General features: G+C 42.9%; 1 protein-coding gene across 1 annotated transcript in view; it reads right to left on the reverse strand.

Moving 5' to 3' along the window:
* Window positions 1-1,812: 1,812 nt before the first annotated feature.
* The window catches only part of LOC142585910 (suppressor of lurcher protein 1-like), a 167,274-nt gene continuing 148,538 nt past the window's right edge, over window positions 1,813-20,548 (reverse strand). Inside the window, exons 11-15 of the mRNA XM_075697002.1 lie at window positions 13,416-13,454; window positions 12,392-12,560; window positions 4,253-4,452; window positions 3,806-3,853; window positions 1,813-2,385 (exon numbers count right to left, since the gene is read on the reverse strand). Coding sequence (XP_075553117.1) covers window positions 2,318-2,385; window positions 3,806-3,853; window positions 4,253-4,452; window positions 12,392-12,560; window positions 13,416-13,454 — 524 coding nt within the window. The 3' untranslated portion in view covers window positions 1,813-2,317. The remainder of the gene's footprint in view (window positions 2,386-3,805; window positions 3,854-4,252; window positions 4,453-12,391; window positions 12,561-13,415; window positions 13,455-20,548) is intronic.

The following is a 20,548-nucleotide window of genomic DNA, read 5'->3' on the forward strand; positions in this document are numbered from 1 at the left end:
ATTCAAGACGAATGTTTCATTAGCCATCCAAGCTGGCAGTTTTCGTTAAACACTAACTGTACCAACTTTCTTTTTCGGAAGTTTTTCATTAGATTTATTTTGGGACTTATAATAGTGTGTAGGTTCGTGAGCTCAGGTTGCCTTTTTCCTGAGTACAGCAGAATTTATTCCGTCAGAAAAAAGCACAGAACACTTCGGTCCCGCATTCTATCATTGTGCTCACAATGCTCATATTGCTCTTGAAAAAAATATTTAAAAAAATAAAAGATTATTTTTTTGCTCCCCAAAAATAATCTGGGAAATTATGGATTTCTTATTCTCAGTTTTTACGGAGGTCGAAACAAGTGTTTGTTTGAACGGGCGATATCAAGCGACTGAGTCCGATCTGAGACAATTTCCCTGGTCAAACGCTTTGAGGGTGATTTAGCAAATTTTGGTCGAAGGACATGCGCCGTCCTGTTAAATAAAGACATGCCAATTTGGTCGTTCCTACTTAATGGCGGGATCACTGGCAGAATTTCTCCCAATAGACTACACGTGTCGACGGTTCTGAGCGCTTCCTTCGGGACAATGAGTGGACCACTACCCCTATTACCCTTGAAAAAAGTCCACATACAGAACAATTCAAACTTCAGTTGTGACCCCGTATGTCAATAAGGTTTTAACGAAGCTCTCGTGCGTCATTCGACGGGCATCTTATGCGAGACCTCTATGTTACATTTCAAATATTCTCGAGTGGTTAGATGTGGATCTGACCTAACAGATCTAGGTAGAATCAAAATTATTAGTGTCATTTCTTGTGCCTGTCACTTATAAGTGCGAGTACATAACTATTGAACAAAGTTACTGACCCAGACAGTTTGAGCGACTTTTAAATTGTCATTCATTGGGGTTTGAATTTGCCTGTTTGCAATAACCGTGAAACAACACTATGCCTATTGCGAACGGCATGCATCTAAACGCCGCCATTTGACGGCTGCGATTATGTAAATGATTTGGGCTGCACATATCCATGAATGTTTAGCAGTTCGTTCCGAATGACTTTCCACCGGTCCGTATGGGTAATATGGAACACAGTCACAGCGTTGCTTGATATAATAAAATACCATGCCAGTGTAATGTTCGTGGTTCATTTGCAATATTCATAATAATCTTTCATTTGTAGCGAGTATATTCACCCATTATATTTTCGCACTGATACTTAACCTCGAAAGAAATCAGGAGCAACTTGGCAAACGTAACGAAGTTTTTCGTAATGACAAAGTGTTTTCATCACACAACCCTGTTCGGCGTTTGTAACAATATTTGAACCCGTTGCTGTCTTGGTATGACACGAAGTGAATCAATCAACACCAAGTGCAAGTTAATTCTGTTTCAGAGATTCTAACGCCTACTAGTTATTTGTGACTACAATATGCAACTCTCTCAGCTGTTCTAAATATGATATCCAAGTTAGCAAAAGCGCCGGTCAACTGTCAAAGAATACCAAGCCGTGTTACAAAAATTTATGCAGTCACCTAATTTCTTTTAAAAAAAATAAACTGCAAATCTGTTTCGTTGCTGAATATTTTGTTTCAAGATGAAAACGATGGAGAGCTAGATTGAAAGCAGAGGCTTGTCTGCATGAAGAACCAAAATGGGTGGAATTTCAGGTATGCTTTCCCATCACTGTGTCTTGGTTTTTAGCCCCAATAAGCTTTACTTTCACTGGCTTCAGCGTTAACGTCTCCTCCGTATGTTGGTAATGTCTTTCTCCCGCAATTTTTTTTTTTACGTGTGTACGCTCGTAACAACTTAAGGAAGAACACTGGAAAATAAAAACAAAAGCTTTATGAGATCGACAAGTGGTAATTTCTACAGACGTGTGAGCAAACGTAATATATTCTACGGTGAAGCCCTTTCCGGCTTCTCGTAACATCTTCCGAGTCTTAACAAGATAAAAAATGTACACACCGTATCTGCTCATTTAGCGTAGTGCAACAACTCGCCCCACGAATCGTGGGTGTTTCACGCACGACAGTTCTTTTTTCTTTATCGTCGTAACACCCGGGGAATCCTATTCGCAGCTTGTTCGACGCATCCATTCGGCAGCCGTAGGCTCCTTGAGCAGGACACAGCGATGAACGGTGCTTTTCATGAGCAGTATCTTGCTTCGCGCACACACCGAAAGTTGAAAAGTTCTTGAAACACATTTTCTCGCTTGTGCTTCCTGAATGCACCCCACACTGCACCAATGTGCTCCCACTATGACTCACACTGCGGCATTCGAGACGCCCCACACAAGTACACCGCTGTCCACACTAGAACGCCACCGCTGCTACCGTAGTGCTTCGACGAGGCTCAAGAACTCGGCGAAGATGATGAGGGCAATAACCGGCGTGTAACCTGAAAAAAGCAATATGCTGAGACTTGGAGAAGCACAACGAAATGATCAACTGAAGTTTTCATATTTGCATCTCTTGTACATCTTTTCCGCCATGCTCTTTTTTCTTCTTGCACTTTATAAGGGCACCCAACTGCTTGCAGCTTGTTTGTTCCGTGCGCAAATTTTCGACATCACTGAAAGAGTTCCAAAGTCTTGTGCACGTATGATGGTGGAAACTACACTCTTCTAAAACAGTAATACAAATTAAATTTATATTTTTTCTCTGACAAGAAAATTGCCTTTCTTCGGAACACGTGCTGCATATAGCTGGACTCACCCTCTGCCATGCCTGCTTTTCGTTCATTCGCTAATGGTTAAATTTCATTTTTTGCCTACGCGTTTTGTTATTCTCGCCTGCTCTCGCTAATAGCAGTTGACAGTATGCACTTTTTCGTTTTTTTATACGTCCTTATTGCTGCGTTTAATAGGCGAAGCCTATTAAACTGTTCTGTGTATGCTACAAAACGAATTATTGCCTCTCTCACACTTTCTTGTGGTTTTGAACGGCTAATAAATGCGCCTCAGTGCAAAGGGAGAAAGGGCCGTTCTCGCCTTGTGTGCATATGTTCTCGAAAACATTAAAGCGAAAGAAATTCGGGAATGAACCACGTCATATAGCGTGCGCAAGGAGAAAAAGCTGGAGGTTAGGGCGATGACATGTCGACGAGCTTAATTTCAATTGGCTTTATCCAGATTTACGTATTTATTTCAATGTACCCCTAAAGATACTTTTCTAAGGGGCGGGGCGAGGGGGGGGGGGGGGGCTGCAGTCATGATATCGTTACGAACACATTCACAGGCAAGGCAATACATCAAGAAAAGCAAGATAATGAATAAGAGAAGGTGAGTTAAGCACGTGTTTTAATTTATTCCTAACACCGCCGCACAATACACGTCCAACTTTGCCAATTGAAGTAAAGCGCAGACCAGCTGCTCTTTGGGCATAGCTGGCGGCTTTGAATGCTAAGCGCGGAGTGGTAGCACTGAGTAAATATCATTATGATTGTGAAAGGTGTCACGCGTAACTTGTTACATGCTGAGTTTTCGGGGTTTCTTTCTATAATTTTTTTCTATCCGGCTGGCGGACCCGAATGTCTGTCGCGCTATTAGATATCCGAAATAGCATGAGATTTATAACTTTCATTTTACTTTACTTTAGTCTCTGTTCGTGCACTGTCTGAGCATGGACATGGGTCTTACGTGGAACCTATTTACATTCCATTATCGCAGTTCCTCGCAGCTCCTGCAAGTGGAATGTTTGCTGAAGTCAGCCAATGAAATGTGTAAATGTTAAAAGGAGGAGCTGTGCTGCCACTGGCCCTAACAGGTTTTCTTTAGGAAGTTTATAAAAATATCAGGAAGAACTTCCCGTAGTTTTACCTTGTAAACACGCTGCGCATCCCCTGAACCTTTTGATTGTGTAAGGATCTGGAACGAGATCATATAGCAGAAGACACATGTTATAGTTTCGTCTATATCACATCGCATGTTTCTTTCTTTCTTTTCGGAAATAGCGTCGTATTTATTTATTTATTTATTTATTTATTTATTTATTTATACATACTGCAGAGCAATAAGCGCTATAGCAGGAGTGGGTCAACAGAGCGAAAATTATACACAACAATATATTATACAGCGATAAGGATGATGCGTCAGGACCACACATCTTATATGCCAGATACAAAACTTCGGGATGGGCATGAGCGAATAGACCTAGGCAAGTTCACAGCATTCCCATTTTCCTCCCATTACCATATATAACGAATTCGGCACTTTTGCAGCAGGTTGTTGCAGATAATATCAAAGAGAATCCCAGGGAGCATTCACCTATGACGCTCCTAAACTGGTACAGCGCTGAGAAGCCCGTTCCGTCGAAGCGGTCGTTGGTCCTGAACGTAACTCGGAAGAACTCGCCGTCCGACTCGACGTTCGGTGGTTTCTGCATGCCGCAATGGCGAGGAATTTTGTGGTCCGGTGTTCGGGCACTCGAGAACTCCACGTAGTCGCTCGCCGTCTCAGCTGTGCATCTGCGCCGAGAAAATATGAAGAAGGAAAGAGCTGTGTCACTCGTCTGTTTAAGAGATCGTCGGTTGCTTTAAACGATCAATGAACACTCATGGCGATGATGCCTTAAACGCGAGGAAAAGAAAGGTTCGTGCATTCAATAAACTACTTCGACAACACTTAAAAGGCGGCACAAGTTAATAAGTTAAATATCCACGGTCTCTACCGGGAAGACACGCACGCTTCTTGTTATTTGCGGTATTGCCATAGCCTGGTCATCAAGACGCTGTGGATGTGCTTTCACTAAACTAGACCAGCTGCTTGAAGTCAGTCCAGTGTGCTCTCAAATTGCAAGCTTATCGCTTATCGCTATAAGCGATATTTCAACCTGTCGCATAGTACAAACGACTCGTGTTGATGTAGAAACTTTCAAGTGCGCGCTGTGGCACGTCGCCCACCTGCCGAATTTGGAAATTGTAATCAGAAATGTATGAACACGACTTTAATTCGGTGATATGCTAGAAGCGTAAACTTTAAATGTGATTTCTCTTCAGTCGGAATAAGGCTAAATAAAGTGATGAAATTTACATTTAAGACAAACAGGCAAGTTAAATGCAAACAATGAGTGCGTCTTTTCTATTTAAAAATGTCTATAGTTGCAGTAAAAAATAAAAGGAATTTTGAAGACGAACGCATGAAACAGAAGCTGCTAAAGTAAAATGATCCCGAGATCTTTTTTTCAGAGGACATACACGTTTTAGTTATGGAGAACTGGCTAAAAGAGTGATGGAAACGATAACAACGCCTACTTGAAGGCTTCTTTACTGACGTGACGATTCTGTCTCCGAGAGACTTACGTCTACGGCCACACTGATTACCGACAAGAAAGTATGCCTAAAATGGTTTGCCAATGGCCCCACCATCCCAACCAGCCACAACCAAGGGTTAGACAAAAAGAAGAAAAAAGAAAAAAAGATGCAGTCATCGACAAGAAACAACAGAAGAACGGAGCGAGAGTACATGGAGTGTCTAGGAGCCAGGACACTGGCGCAATAATTTTTCCTAGACCCTGCATTCAAGCTGAGTTACAAAGCATACAGCAGAGTGGGCGTCTAAAATAACGCCCAAGAAATGGGGGAGGCGTGCAAAAGAACAAAATCTCGTCACGTCTGAACAGCTGGCGAGGCCGTTACGCTGCTGGCTGTCGATTCGGACCTCCTTTCGAAGACATCAGTGCTTCGATAACCAAGACAAATTCCCTCTTTAGACAGGGCCAATCTGTCAAATTACAGAAAAAAAATGCTGAAGGAGCCGTGAAAGAAGCGCGGCGAGCGGCCGCTTATCATTTCGCTGTCCTAATCTCGAACTCAAAATAACGGCAGCACCCGCGCGGCAGAAGGACGTGGTGGCCATTACTCACGCGACGGGAGTTTCGCAACTTCTACATAAGAAAACAGCTGCGTAAGCTCTTTGACGCGCAACCAGCCAAGAGCAAACAAAGGGCCGAAACCAAGACAGGGCCAGCGGTGCAGCCAAAGCCGGGTGCAGTGTCATCACCATCGCCGACTAGCGTGCCGGTCGATCGGTGGGCCGGTCGCCTGACGTCGATACGTAAACATGGAGCGGACCAAGAGCTCTCCCCAAAAAGTCGCCATCTAAGCAAGAATACGTCCAAGGACAAATGGAGCTATTATACTTGTAGACGCCACCAGCCAGGCGAGGCGCGGCGTCCCCCTCCGCCATTCTGCTCTACGACGCTTCTTCCATCGAGTTCGCCCTCTCCTGGTTGAAGGAAGATTAAGCGAAGCTCGGCTCATTTGGCTCCACGACAAGACCTGGAGCGTTGGAGTGCGAGAGAGGGCGCACCGGTGGGAAAGGGAATGGCGAGCAGGTCATCAGGAAACTGACCCCTTCTTTATCGATGCCGCACTGGAAGCCCACGTGGCGTGGTTCGAATTTTCGCCGAAAGGAAAGCGCGGCTATCTCCTCCCGTTGTCGACGACTCGGGGTGCCTGTGGTGTTCCTGGACCGGCTGATATGGTTGCAACCTACACCAGTGAATGGTGCACATAATGTCGGGGAAGCAACGATATTTCCAACGTAAGCTGGAGCGTTCGTAGCTGCTGGATGGGGACGCAACGAAGAAAGTACCTTCTAAAACCGAACTCATACCCGGAAAATCCCCGAAGGAAAATTACCAGTGAGAAGTCAACGCATATGCTGGAATATATGTGAGACGAAGCTTTCGTGAAGCGGTGAATTAAACATTAGACAACTAACTGCGATGCTTACAAATATCTTTATTTTGAAATCACGTGCCAATGAACTTCAAAGGTGAGAACATTAATCTCGTGCAACTTTTATATATCTTTTGGTCATACACTACAAGGCTCACAAGCTATGCCGGAATACAAACACCAAAGAAGGCAGAGGTACAATTTAAGACCTCAACCTAGCGATGTGTCGAGGCAGAAGGCGATGTATGATGCCTATGGAAAGAAGAATTGGGATGACCGGTGAATTGCATGACCACACCCGAGTACGACCGATATATATATATATATATATATATATATATATATATATATATATATATATATAAATATATATATATATATCATATGTGTGTGTGTGTGTGTGTGTGCGTGCGTTTGTGTGTGTGTTTAATGTGCCTACATTAAATAAATCTTGAAATACATTTGCGGATTCTACATTCCTTCTGACCAGTGGCACATACTCAATGACCCATGAATGACTCCACTCTCTATATGTAAAGAAATGATAGAAATGTAAGCTGTTGAATATCATTCGCTATTCTATTAAGAGAGCTGTGCCCTTTAGAGATAATTAATAGCGAACAGTATGCGTACATCTGTTATGTCGTGATTCAGTGTTTGGTTAAACGGATCAAAGGGGCGGTCGCTCGCATTACAATGTCGGTCCTGGAGCGAGGCTTGCGTGCCCATCGAGCAAGAAACCACCAACGGAAAATTTACCCATGCAAAACCGTGAGGAGGTTGACAAAAGAAGCTTCATTTTAATGAATGGCGAAAAAAGATGAGGCAGAGAAACCTTTTCTAGATGAATTGCTATTTCGATTTCATAAAAAGAAAGCATTTAGTTGTGATGAACGTCCTTTCTTTAAGTCCTCAAGCAGGCGCGAGTGGTATTGGTGATAAGTATACTGGGGTGAAAAGACTGCATGCTGAAGAACTAAAATGATGGAAAAAGCACATGCCTCTCAGATGCGATTGAATTTTTTGAGCGAGGTCTGAATAAATCGAGCTGTCATGCGTCGCATCGAAGCGTCGTCTCCAAAATGCGAGGCGACCTTTAAACTGACATTTTAAATAAATGTTTGAGCAAAGAATGACATGCCAAAAAAAGATATAATGAGAAGAAAATCGAGACATTGGTACCAAAGCTACCGCGGGAGTTCGGGATTTATGCCCTTTCGCGACGCCGTATGAGGCACTTTTAAACGACTTTCCGCGGTTAATTTGACGTATTTGCCCGTTCTGAATTTCGCTGAGAATTCAAAGTGTTCCAAATCATCCATTTTATGCTGCGTGGCTGCGCTTCAAAATTACTTTGTCATATGAGCAGGATTACGCTAGGCTGCATGACAGCGTTTACCAACATCTGTGTTAATTCAGGAAGCTATACTAAAACAGTAACAGGAAAGTGTTAGGAAATTAAGCATGCGTAGAGGTGGGGACAGAGCTGCACCCTCCGAAAGATGTCGCACGAAAGGAGGACCTGGAGCACCAGGCTTCTTAAAAAATTTTTTGCCAAATGTATAGTCTGACAAACGCTTCCGCAGTCACTGACTGATCTTGATTCAGTTCCCAGAGACGAGATTCAATCCTATCGCATTGGAATCGCTGGAAATGTCTCCATCCTTTCTTTGCTTGCGGCGAGCCGTATAGGATATCCAGATGCAAAGCAGTATAGTGAGAAGCACCGCTTGTGGGGCTTCTCTAGACGAAAGGACAGTATTGACGCTGCGGCACAGCGCGTTCGCAATCAAAGGGACACCCATCGATTCCCTTGAAATCCCCGCGTGAAATATGCAAGAGCGCGCGCCCAGCACAAGAGAACCCTATGCTGAAGAAGAGGAGATAGACGACGACGACGGAAAAAAGTAGAAAAAGCAAATGCCGGCTTTCAGCAAAACACGATGATCTTTCTCTATCCATGCTATATGTTTATTTCTATGTGGCTGTTCTTTCATTCTCCGAAGAGTGCTTTTTTTTATTCTTTTTACCCTCCCAAGACACTCTGGTAGTCCAGAGCAGGGACATCTTGGGTCATTCTGCTCCCTTCGCTTCTTTTCACCATAGGGCACGAAGCTCAGAATGCGAGATTCCAGGATCAGAGCTCGCGTTCGTTCTGTCCGTCTTTTTTTTATTTGTGTCGTTTCTCCCTTGTCGGAAGACTTATCAGAGAGAAGGCATCCAAGCGAGGACACCAACCCGCTTTCTTTCTTTCTCCCAAGCCGTGGTCACTCTACGCCCCGCCCTCTCCTTCGTCCATGTAGTTTTATTTGTGCGTGTCTCTTTCCGAAGTGCCTCTTCTCCAGAAGCCCGTGGAGATATCGGTTCGGGATTTCGGCGACTAGCATCCAGAGTACGAGCCTGTCTTCGCACCGAGGCACCAAAGCCTGCGCAGAAGGCGGGCTTCTTCGCGGCGTTCCGGGGTTCCAGAGTCGGCCTCAGTCCAGGACGAAGATCACGAAAGGAAAAGAGCGCGGACGTAAGGCGTTGTTCCCCTTGGATGGCTTTGCAGGAAGCACGCAAGAGTGACGGCGCCGAGAAGACATGCACTTTCGTTTATATTGGTTTCTTTTTGCACCTCGACACTTCTTGGGCCCCATACCAACAGAATTGCGGTCGCGAATCCGAATGTGCACACTGTGAGCGTGCGAGTGTGCTGTGCCTCTTGTGTGTAGCTTCGCGATGCTGCGCCAAGGGCACCGTGGGAGACCGCTCTCATTTCATGATGGTGCCGCGGCAAGTCGTAGCTCGCAGAGTCCGCGCACTGTGCCGCTAATGCAATTCTTATTCTTTCATTTCCATAAACATACGAGAAAACAAGTGGAGACGCTGGCACCAGGAAACAACGCCGGCTCTTCCTTGTCGCTTCCAAAGAGCGGAAACGTGACACGACATTCGTTATCAAACAAAGGGGTTTCAGCGCATCCCGCTCAATAGTTGAAGCGTAAAAATAATCAGGAAATACAGTAAAAGCACAGCAGAACTATCAGTGTTGCGCGGATATACACAAGCACAATTTCATGCGTAAAATAAATGTTATAGCGTGATCGATGAGTATACTCAGGAATAAAGAAAGTCACAGATTCGCCCGAAAGGTGAAGCATCGATTGCGATAGCAAATTAGTAGGCAGCTATACGAAGTAAGGATACTGCTTTTATCAGGCGCGTAAACTTCTAAACATTCGCTTTCTAACCAAATTAACAAGCACGGTGTAACGCGCGCACAAGGAAACATGAACACATCTGTCTCAGTGACCGCGGAAGCTCGCTGTCAAAGCACTGAAGTGAGGGAGCGTGGGAGCATCAGCGAGCGAATTTGCTTACGTGCTGCCTCTCGCTTGCACGCGAATTAAGCAGCGAGGGCACAGTGCACACGAAGCTATCGACCCTCGGTGCGCCTACACGGCTAGACTCTGTCCCCACCGCAGATCGCTTTCAAGATAGGGCCGCGCATCTGCCGCAGTAGCAACTGCCGGAGTAGAACACCCCCCTCCCCCTCCCCCCACCCCGTCCACTTCCACCGGTGCCTTGCGTGCAATGAGAAACGGCGCGCTTCCTCCCCACTTTCCTCCATTGCGCGTGCCAGATTGAGCTGCCTTTATCGGCTCGCCCTCGCACGCTAGCTTCCACTCACACATACACCAAACGGCGTGCGGGGACGATGTTATCGCCCTTGGACTTTATACGGAACGTCACGGCGACACTGAGGACGATGGCAGAAGTGCGCCAGGAGTGCCCATATAATTGCTATCGCAATAAAAAGAGAAGTATCAGCAGAGCATAGGCACAGCCACTACACTTGCAACATGTGAAATTTCACGGACCTAATCAACAACGCTCAGCAAACTGCTTTAGTGTTCAGTTTCTGTCCAGATATCAGGAATACACAGTGGTGATAAAGTACGATCGTGCTCAATTATTGACAAAAAGAAGTCTATTGAAGCAACGTGCTAATAAACGACAATGCTTGGTTTTTGCGGGAACACTTGTAAACATTTGTAATGATTACCTGTTGCAGACAACATAGTTCTAGTCCATGAGCTGGTCTAATTGAAGAGGTAGACATTACTTGCACAGAAAAATCAAAGACATAATCGACTAATTAACAAAAGTCAGTAATTAAGTTTTTTCGCTAATAAACTTATGGCACATATTGTAACTTACAAATTCCGGCTGGGAGTTCCCTAAGGCGGGTCCGCTGAGAACGAATTCTCAGAATGACACCAGTTTCGAGATATTGTTTCCCGAAATTTGCGGAGAAATGCATTGGCGTCCCAGTTACTTTTGTGCTTCAATGTATCAAAAATGGGGTTTTAAGTGCCAAAACCACGATCTGACCTCGAGGCACGCCGTAGTGGGGAACTGCGGATTAAGTCTGACCACCTGGGGTTCTTTAACGTGCACCTAAATCTAAGTATACGGGTCTTTTTTCTTTTTCGTTTAGCCCCCCTTCCAAATACGGCCGCCTTGCGGGGATTTGATCCCGCAATCTCGTGCTTAGCAGCACAACACCAAAGCCAATACGCAATCAGGGCGGTTCACTGCATAAAACAACGTTTTGTTAAGCAAGTGGAACGACAGTGCATTCTTTACAGTAAGCTTGACGATGCATATCTCGTAAATGGTGTCATCCCCACAATTCATTTCAAGTGGATCTGCCTCGCAGTCTCACCCACTAGAACTTGTAAATTTCAATGTGTGCAATAATGTAATTAGTTGTATTCTCAATTAGTACATTTTTTGTTAATTAGTCGAGTATGCATTTAATTGTTTTTTTAAGCAATGTCCGCCTCTTCGAGTAGACTAGCGCATGGACTACAACTGTGCCATCTGCCAAAGGCAACTTTTTAAATACTTTTTTAAAGTGTTCGCTGAAACACCCTGAGCGCGGGAAGTGTCACAGATGTAAAATTTTCGACATTCCGCGTGTGGAAGTGAAAGCTGGAAGTAAGTGCGTTATTTCTAATTACCAAATGACGCCGTACGCTATCCGCTGTTAAATGAAATATATATAGCTGACCGTAAGGTCGACATAACTAAAAGCTTTTTATCTTATCTACAGAAGAAACGTTTGCTGATAGGACGCAATAGGCTGATATCTATGCAATAACAGAGAAGTCTGCGTGTCTGTACAAAGCAACTTACGCTAATGTCGTAGCCAATGAAGTACTAAATATGTATACCTTACAACAGTCGACGATACCATAGAAGCCAAAAACATACTGCGACACAGCTTTTCGTTCCCTTTTCTTCAGAGCTCCCTGTCCCGATAGCTTCCGTGACAGCAAGTTTATTATTGAGCACACGTTTGGTTAGGTTAGTACATACACGAAGGACAATCTGTCATTGCGTAGTCTTTGTTGGAAGGTAACTCCCCTTCGCCAGTGAGCTGCCTTTAATATTACCTTCAGCATTAGCCCGAACGGAACAAGTTAAAAGGAACTACGTGTAGGCCACACCGGAACTGAGAGCCAGTGCTTTATGTCAAAACAAGTAGAGAAAATAGCTAGGAAAGACCTGCAAGACGTGACTATAGCACGAAAAAGAAACGCGAACAAGTTTTTACAGCGAAGCAACCGGAAGGAATGGCGCAGCTTTCAGAAAAGCAGGAACTGCCCTTTGTTATTCTTTATTTTTTTCCTTCATCGAGGAGCAAATCAAGGCCCGCGGGCTGTAAAGCACTCACGGTGGCAGGCCTTCGATGTCAAAGTAGGCGAATTCTATGAACACCTTCTCGCCCGGTACCCCGTAGAAGAAGTAATGACACTCCGTGTCCCTGGGGTAAATGCCGGGCCAGTTGGGAGACGCGAAGCTGCCGTTCGTCGAGTCGCTGCTGTTGTAGGCGAAGCCACATGCTGCGAACACAAGTGGTACACAAGGCACGCAGCTCAGTACTCGTTCTCTCATTTCTCTTTCTTCTTTTTTGCCTTTTGCTTCTCCCTGAAACTGTAGGCAAAATTGAACTGCAATGAGTTCTTATTACCCGAAAGTGACACAACTGCAATCTCAGTAGAAGTGCGAAAACAGTGGCTGTGTGCACGGATTAGTTTTGCATATGCAGTCTTATTGTGTTTTACTTCAAACTGTTTGTTACAGCGTAGAAAAGTCTTCGCGGAGTTCACTTTATAATGCGCCGACAATGAATAGACACATTCTGACAGCCCCAACAACCTGCGGTTCAGGAGCGGGGTATGTTTCTATAGGAGTTACTTGATAACTTTCGTAGGTTTTAGGCAGACTCTTCTGTTGTGTGCTGCAGGATTACTGCACACAAAGTGTAGTAGAATACGGAGTAGAAGCAGAATATAGTATGTAGGCAGAAAGTAGTAGAACGCGGTGTTCATTCCGTGCTGGATTCTGGGCGCACTGTCTCACGACCAGAATACACACGGGTTAATAAATGAATTGTGTAACACGTTACTAATGCAGCCATCTTGAAACTCTCCTTTGATTGTTCTTCTGGCAGCATTCACCGATTTGCTCATCACCGCTTCAGAAATTCAACAAGAAGAGTGAAACTACAACCACTACAGGCACGATTAAACGCGTTAACGGAGACGGTTGAGGCAAATGAATGAACGCGTTGAAAAGAGCCCCCTTTCCTTCCCATTTAAGAACTCTCCTTGCATAATTCATACTTTGCGCATGCAAACCTCTTAGCTGAGCCACCAAATAAAGTTACTTAAACATGCGAAATAACATTTGCTCACCAAAAGACGTGTCCTGCTTGCCTGACGGTATGCCGAAGTCTGAAAAACAGGAATGGTAGGAAAATGGCGCGGGAGATCTTCAACGTGAGGATTTCGTGGGAGGCCATTCAATTCCAGCGCAACGTGTTCAGAAGGCAAATTACATCAGGTATCTGAATTCGGAGGATTTCCCGTAAGACGCTCATTTCTATTGTCATAGAAATTTTCTTATTTTGGAGCACTAGGGCATGATACAAAACACGTATTCATATCCTGCTAAGCATTTGATAGAAATATATACAGCAATCTTTCGCTGTATTCAAGCAGCGCCAGCACGCCCACACAGAGATCGAGAGAGCGAAATAACACTGAGGCTACTGAAAACCACCAATTAAACCCGCTCGAAAAGTAGCGCTAACATTTAAAGAAACAGACGAAAATCATTATATTCCTCACGAAAGAAATAGAAAGGCAAAATATTGATCACTCAAGAATGTAAGCGCATCACTAGTACCAGGTGCCACCTGTTTAAGCTATTCTGAACGTTTTCATGGTCTAGTCACGCTATTCATGCTCTCAAAATTAATGAAGCTGTGAAAAGTGGGAAGCAATTATGACAATCGACTCATGGACTGAATTACGAAGTGTTAACAACTCGGCCACTTTGCTATTCTAAACAGTCTGGTGCAACGAGAGTATAGGGACAAGAAAATTGCACGACAGCAAATCTAGTGATTACTATTAGATTTTTCGAGGATTATCCATACGTATGCTCATAAAAAGGAAGCTTGAACACGGGAGCTGCGATATCAATACACAGAACAGAGAAATCATATTCATGGCTTCCATCGCACCGAATTTGGTGAGGTTTGTCGCATTTAGGAGAAATAATAAAGATCTACCGACTGAAAGGAGCAGATTGCTGATTTGTGCCATGAATCTTTTCACAACAATGATTGATAATCAGACAGTTAAAAGAAAAAGTGAACCATAAATTTCAAAACTCCAACTCAGCAATACAGCATTGCCATTTGTCGGGCGTGTTGGCAAACTGACTTGGAAAGCATATTTAGCACGTTGTAGTGTCGTCTCCTGTCCTTGTTCGATGGCGCTAAATCTGCTCTCTAAGTCAGCAATACAAAATTATCACAGTTCTATCCCCTTTCGAAACCTTCCCCTTTCGAAACAGCTAAGGTAAACAAAATTGATGTATTCCACACCGCTAACAAATATACTACCAGTTTGGGAGTGGTACTTTTGCATTGTATCAATCTTGTGAAAGTTGCGAATATATATAACATTGATATATCGCGTTTGGGTCTTTTAGATGCTCCAACAGATACAGCTGAGAGAACTGTAATATGTTTTTGGTGCATTGTTACGAATTCTGAATTATTTCGTTACTTTACAATTTACAGCAATCTTTTTCGCCCAAAGTCTGAAACCCTAAATCAGTATTCTACTTTTGACTACTTTTTGACTACTTTTGATTTCTGAAATGCGACAGACTTAATCCAAGTGGGTGGAGCGGTTGTCCATCTAGTGAAAGCGTTTCTGCATTTTACATGCGTTTTAATAAAGAAATTTGATCGCTCTCTCTCTCTCTCTCTCTCTCTCTCTATATATATATATATATATATATATATATATATATATATATATATATATATATATATATATATATATATCCTTGTAAGGTACATTTATGGAAGGGGCGGAAATTATCTACACGAGCGATGGGAATGTCCAGGTAGGTAAATTCAACGTATCATTCACTAACTTTATTTTGTTTCCTTTAGGGTGCAATAATAATCATAATGTCATTATCACAAAATTGAAGCTCAGCAGCAAAGCGAAGTAATGTTTGCTGAGTAGAATCATAGAAAAAGTTTCAAGATACTTTGCCTTGAAGACTGCGAAGGTTTAAATTAGCACTCCAGCTAGCTGGTTTCCAAAAGCGTGCGCCAGACCGTTCGGAAAGATCCTAACCGTCGCGCAAATGCATCTTTTAGAAGATCTTGGGGACGGGTACCAAGAAATTGGCGCTAGTCTTGCGATTTTCGTAAAGTATCGATGGCTTCACTAGGGCTCAGATTCAATTATGCAATAGAAATATGGGCGCCGAAGTGAATAATTAGAAAGTTAATCCCTGATTCTTTTAATTCACTGCCTTACTTTGCAATTTTTAACGTAATTTCATTAGGTAATGTCTACCTCCTTATGTAGTTAAACTGAAAATTTCGAATTGCGCTATTTACTCCATGTGATAAAAAAAGCGCAATCTTTGAAAAAAAAAATTGATATACATTCTACACTAAAATGAACCGGTTTATCGGGCACATAACTTTTCGCGATACCTTATATGAAGTTTATGCATACTGTTCAGCGTCGTCATTCGATTTAGAATATTGGTGCATATTTTCGGCATATGTAGGTTTTTTTTTCATCTCTCTTCCTTCTCTTTTTATTCCCTTTACCCCTTTCCCCAGCACAGGGTAGCCAGCCGGTATTTACACTGGCTAACCTCCCTGTCTTTCCTCCCCTTTTGTCTCTCTCTTAGATGCAATGTGCACACAATAAATAAGAGAGAAAGACAAAAGGGGAGGAAAGACAGCGAGGTTAGCCAGTGTAAGCACCAGCTGTACACGGCTACAAGAGTATGTCTTATGTCTTAAAATAATTACCATCATCCTCACCAACAGCCGAGTTTATCTCCTCGGCAGGACGAAGGCCTGCGATCTCCAATTACGCGTGTCTTGCGCTAGCTGACCCCAAGTTATGCCAGCAAAGTTCCTCATTTTTTCACGGCACCTAATTCTCTTCCGTCCTCAATTGCGCTTCGCTTCCCTTGGCACCCATTCTGTATCTCTAATGGTGATGATGATGATGAAGCCTCAGGTAATGGCACAAACCCACTGAGGGGGATAGGCCACGAATCGGGTGGTAATATGACTCAATAAATAAAATAAAATAAATAGGTTAATAATTAAATAAGACGAAAAAAGAAAGCAAAACAAATAATCCTAGATGTAAAATAAACTATGAATACATGAGATGAAGTATTGATCAATACTATAGTAAGCCTTGCGTTGATAGGAATGTTAAAAATGAAAGGATATACTTAAACTTGAGTAAGGTAAATTATGAATAATAACAGTAAGATTTTAACTGTGAATTTGTGCTTTTACTTTTTAAATTTTCGAAACTGCAGTAGAAATAAATCAATTCTTGAAACTAAGAACTATTAACAAGGCATTCTTTTTGTGCCACATAGAAAATTATATATGGCTAGGCAAACGTTCCTGTGGCTATATCCCAAAACTGTTGCTCCAAGGGAGAGTATAACAGTGCTGCTTAAAGGTAATCCTAAATTTTGAAGAGGAATTTTTAGACATAGTTTTCGATGATCAGAAAACCGCCGGCATGATAATAAAAAATGATCTATAGTTTCTGGTTCATTGCAGAGGTAGCATAGAGGGGATACCGCCAGACCACATCTGTGCAAGTAAAGATTAAGTGTTGGAATACGGCAACGCTGCCTAGTAAATGAAACTTCAAATTTCCGGTTAGGACACCATTGCCGGTTCCGAGAATAATTTAAGTGTAAAAAATCTGAAGATTTTGCTAATGACAGAGCTTTTTTGTCCTCGCTCAAAGAAAATTGCCAATATCTGGCTGCAGTAATGCGCGCAGTTGCCGGCAGCACAAATAGCACAGGACCTGCTAAAGAAGCTCTTGCTAAGGAATCGGCTTTTTCATTAATATGAATGTCTCGGTGGCCAGGGACCCATACTATATGCACTAAACTTAAGTGAGGTGGAGCTAATGAATAAAACGTGTTTCCGGTTGGAGACTTTGTAGACGCAGTAAGTGCGCTGCATACAGATAGAGAATCTGAGACGATAATAACTCTTGTAATATGAACGGGTAATTTCCGCAAGGCAAGAACTATTGCCAGAAGTTCGGCACAAAAAACTGATGTGTAATCTGGTAGGCGAAGTGTAAAAGACCAATAGAGGGATGGTGAGTAGATACCCACACCTGCCTTCTGTTCACACGAAGAAGCATCGGTCGCTATTACGTTTATTTTGAAACGGGCCAAATAATCTTGTAAACGGTCGTTCAAATATGTTGTGGGCAGAAATTTCGCATTGTGTGGAAAAATGTCTGCAAATTCAATTTTCAGTGACCCCGGAGACCTATGGAGCGGAATTATTTCTCTAAGGCGAACATTTAAAGGTGCTAATTGCGCTTGCACAAATACAACTTGCGGGGTATGGAACCGTGACCACGTGGTCTCAAAAAATGGACCTGGTTCACTAATAAATGCATATTGTCCACGTCGTAGCGAAGAATCATAAGCTTTTAAGTAGGTTTGAACCGTAAGCATGCGGAATCGTGTGTGAAGAGTAGGTAGGCGCGCTTCCTGGTATAATATATTATTAGCAACGAATTTAGGAAGACCTAAACATAGTCGAAGAGCTTCTCTTTCTAACAGAACAAGGGGCCTTAATTTACATTTTGCACTTCCGGAGAACAAAACACAAGCAAATTCTAGAATCGGTCGTACATACATACGATAACTCATAATTACTGTGTGACTTCGCATACCAGAGCGTCGGTTACTGATTCTACGTAGTAAACCTACGGGTCGTGTCGCCTTGGTTCCAATATTTTCTATGTGAGAATGCCAGTTCAGTTTTCCGTCATATGTGATACCCAAGTATTTAAGCGACTCTACCTGAGGAATGGTTCTCTGTTCATATACTAATGATAACTGTAACGGCCTGGAAAGCGGAAAAACAAGGAATGCACTTTTGTTTACGTTTAGTGACAGGTGCAGGTTGTGAAGCCACGTCTGTAGAGTACAAAGGTACGTTTGCAAAGACAGGTGAAGGGAATTGATGTCTCTAGCTGTCGCGAAAAATGAAATGTCATCTGCATAGACATACAGATTCACATCCTGGTGCAGTGGTACTGAACTCATCAACAGGTTAAGTAGTATAGGAGACAGAACAGCCCCCTGGGGCACCCCTCTTGTCTGATCGAACAATCTTGAAGAGAAGCCGTTTTGAAAACAATGAAATTTTCTGTTTCTTAAAAATTCAAAAATCCATGCCGTTATATATTTCGGAAAATTGTAGGACTGTAATGTGTCCAGCAGTAGAGAGTACTCCACGCTATCATAAGCTTTTGCTATGTCAAGTGTAACTAAAGCGCTAACTTCTTTTCTATGCTGAGCAAGTTGGATGCGGCTTTCCAAATCTATATGCGCACACCAAATGGAGAGACCGGGCCGGAAACCTATTTCACTTGGGCTCAGTAACGAATTTTCAGATATATGATCCATCATACGATCATATAAAACTCTTTGAATTAGTTTTACCATATCTGACGTAAGAGAGATAGGCCTAATGTTGTCAAGGGTGTAGCCAGCTCCTTGTTTTTTAAGCAGCGGAATAACTTTGTCTGTCCTCCATTCCGCTGGAATCCAATCATTTTTTAGAGAATAATTAACTGCGTTGAGAATGCCATCAGAAGACATTTCAAACAACATTTTTAGCATGGCATTGGAAATGCCGTCAGGACCTGGAGCTGAGGCAGGCAGAGATCTAAGTACATCAGAGAGCTCTGACACTGTGACTTCCACGAAGTCATCAGCGATGGGAGGTCTTAGTGGCCCAATCGGCAAACGTGATGTTAAGCGTTGCGCTAAGCCCTTTCCTATGAATTCTAAAGAAGCAGATAACTCGCGCGGTGAAAATATTGTCGATTCAGTATTCGCTGGTGTTGGCATGAATTTTCTATATCGAAGGAATCTGAACAGAGCTTTTTTGTTGCTGGGCTTAGAGAGGAATTCATGATGTTTTACGTCATACTCGTGTTTGGCATTCGAAACTTTTCTCTTCAACGCTGCAGCTGCGAATTTATAATCACTCCAGTTACTCGGGCACTGATTGTAAAGTAATTTCTTCCACGTGGTTTTTCGTCTTCTAGAATATTCCCGCGTGCAATCCGAATTCCACCAAGGAGAGGTAGTACTTTTGCTTATCTTAACATTAAATTGGGATTTTTTAAAGGAACATTTTACTACTGCGCAAAGCCTCATGGCTTTGATGTCATTCGGTAGCGTTATCTGGGAACTGAGTACCGTTTTCAAGATACCCTGAAATTTCTGGTAATTGACAAAAGTACGCGTCGGAGACTCCAGGGGAATAACAGGGCAGACAATGTCAAACCTAATAGGTAGATGGACACTATTCGAAGCTGAGTCGACAGTAGACCAGGAAGTTACGGAAATTCCTGAACTGGCAAATGTTAGATCCAATGCCGATTTAGAAAGACCCTGAATAAAGGTAGCTGACTTCGTGTTTAAGCAACAAAAATTTTGATTAATTGCCCAGTCGGATAATCGCTTTCCACATGAGTCCGTTTTGAAACCCCAAGACACATGATGCGAATTAAAGTCTCCGGCTATCACAATTTCTTTCCTACAAGAGTTGACAACGGTATCAAGGAAACGAGTGTCATGCCTGTGGGAAAATATGTATTAACTAAGGAAAATGGCGAACAACCAGGAATAGTTACATCTATTGCTAGTATCTCACACTCCGTAGACATTTACTGGTAGGAAATTTTGACTTTGTAGCTTATTTTAGTTGCTATGAAGAAAACAAGTCCTCCACCTCTCGATGGACGGTCCAATCGAAATAAACGATAATATTGTATATGAAAATCTTGCCCATTGGAGAGCCAAGTTTCCTGCAAAAGGATAATGTCGGGAGAAAGTTGTGAGCAAAAATATATTAAATCAGTTGCTGCAGAAATAATGGAACGGCAGTTCCACTGTAATACCTTTAAATAACCTATGATGAATTAATGCCTGCTTTAGAAACCGCTTGCTCTAAAATACTGTCTTTTAAAAAATCTTTCTTCGAAAGACTGTCTTTACCGGACTTTGTTGGTTTTGATTGTGGGTCATAGCTGGAAGAGTTAGGATTAGAATCTGACTTGGAAAGACTATCTTTCACAAACTTTTTTGTTTTTGAGTGCGGGACAGAGATCGATGAGTTATCGTTAGGTCGTTATCGTTATCGTTATCGTTAGGTCGTTATCGTTAGATGGTGCACTGGGTATGTGCCCTTCGCATTACA

This window comes from Dermacentor variabilis, chromosome 6 (genome assembly GCF_050947875.1).
Source record: "Dermacentor variabilis isolate Ectoservices chromosome 6, ASM5094787v1, whole genome shotgun sequence".
NCBI lineage: Eukaryota > Metazoa > Arthropoda > Arachnida > Ixodida > Ixodidae > Dermacentor > Dermacentor variabilis.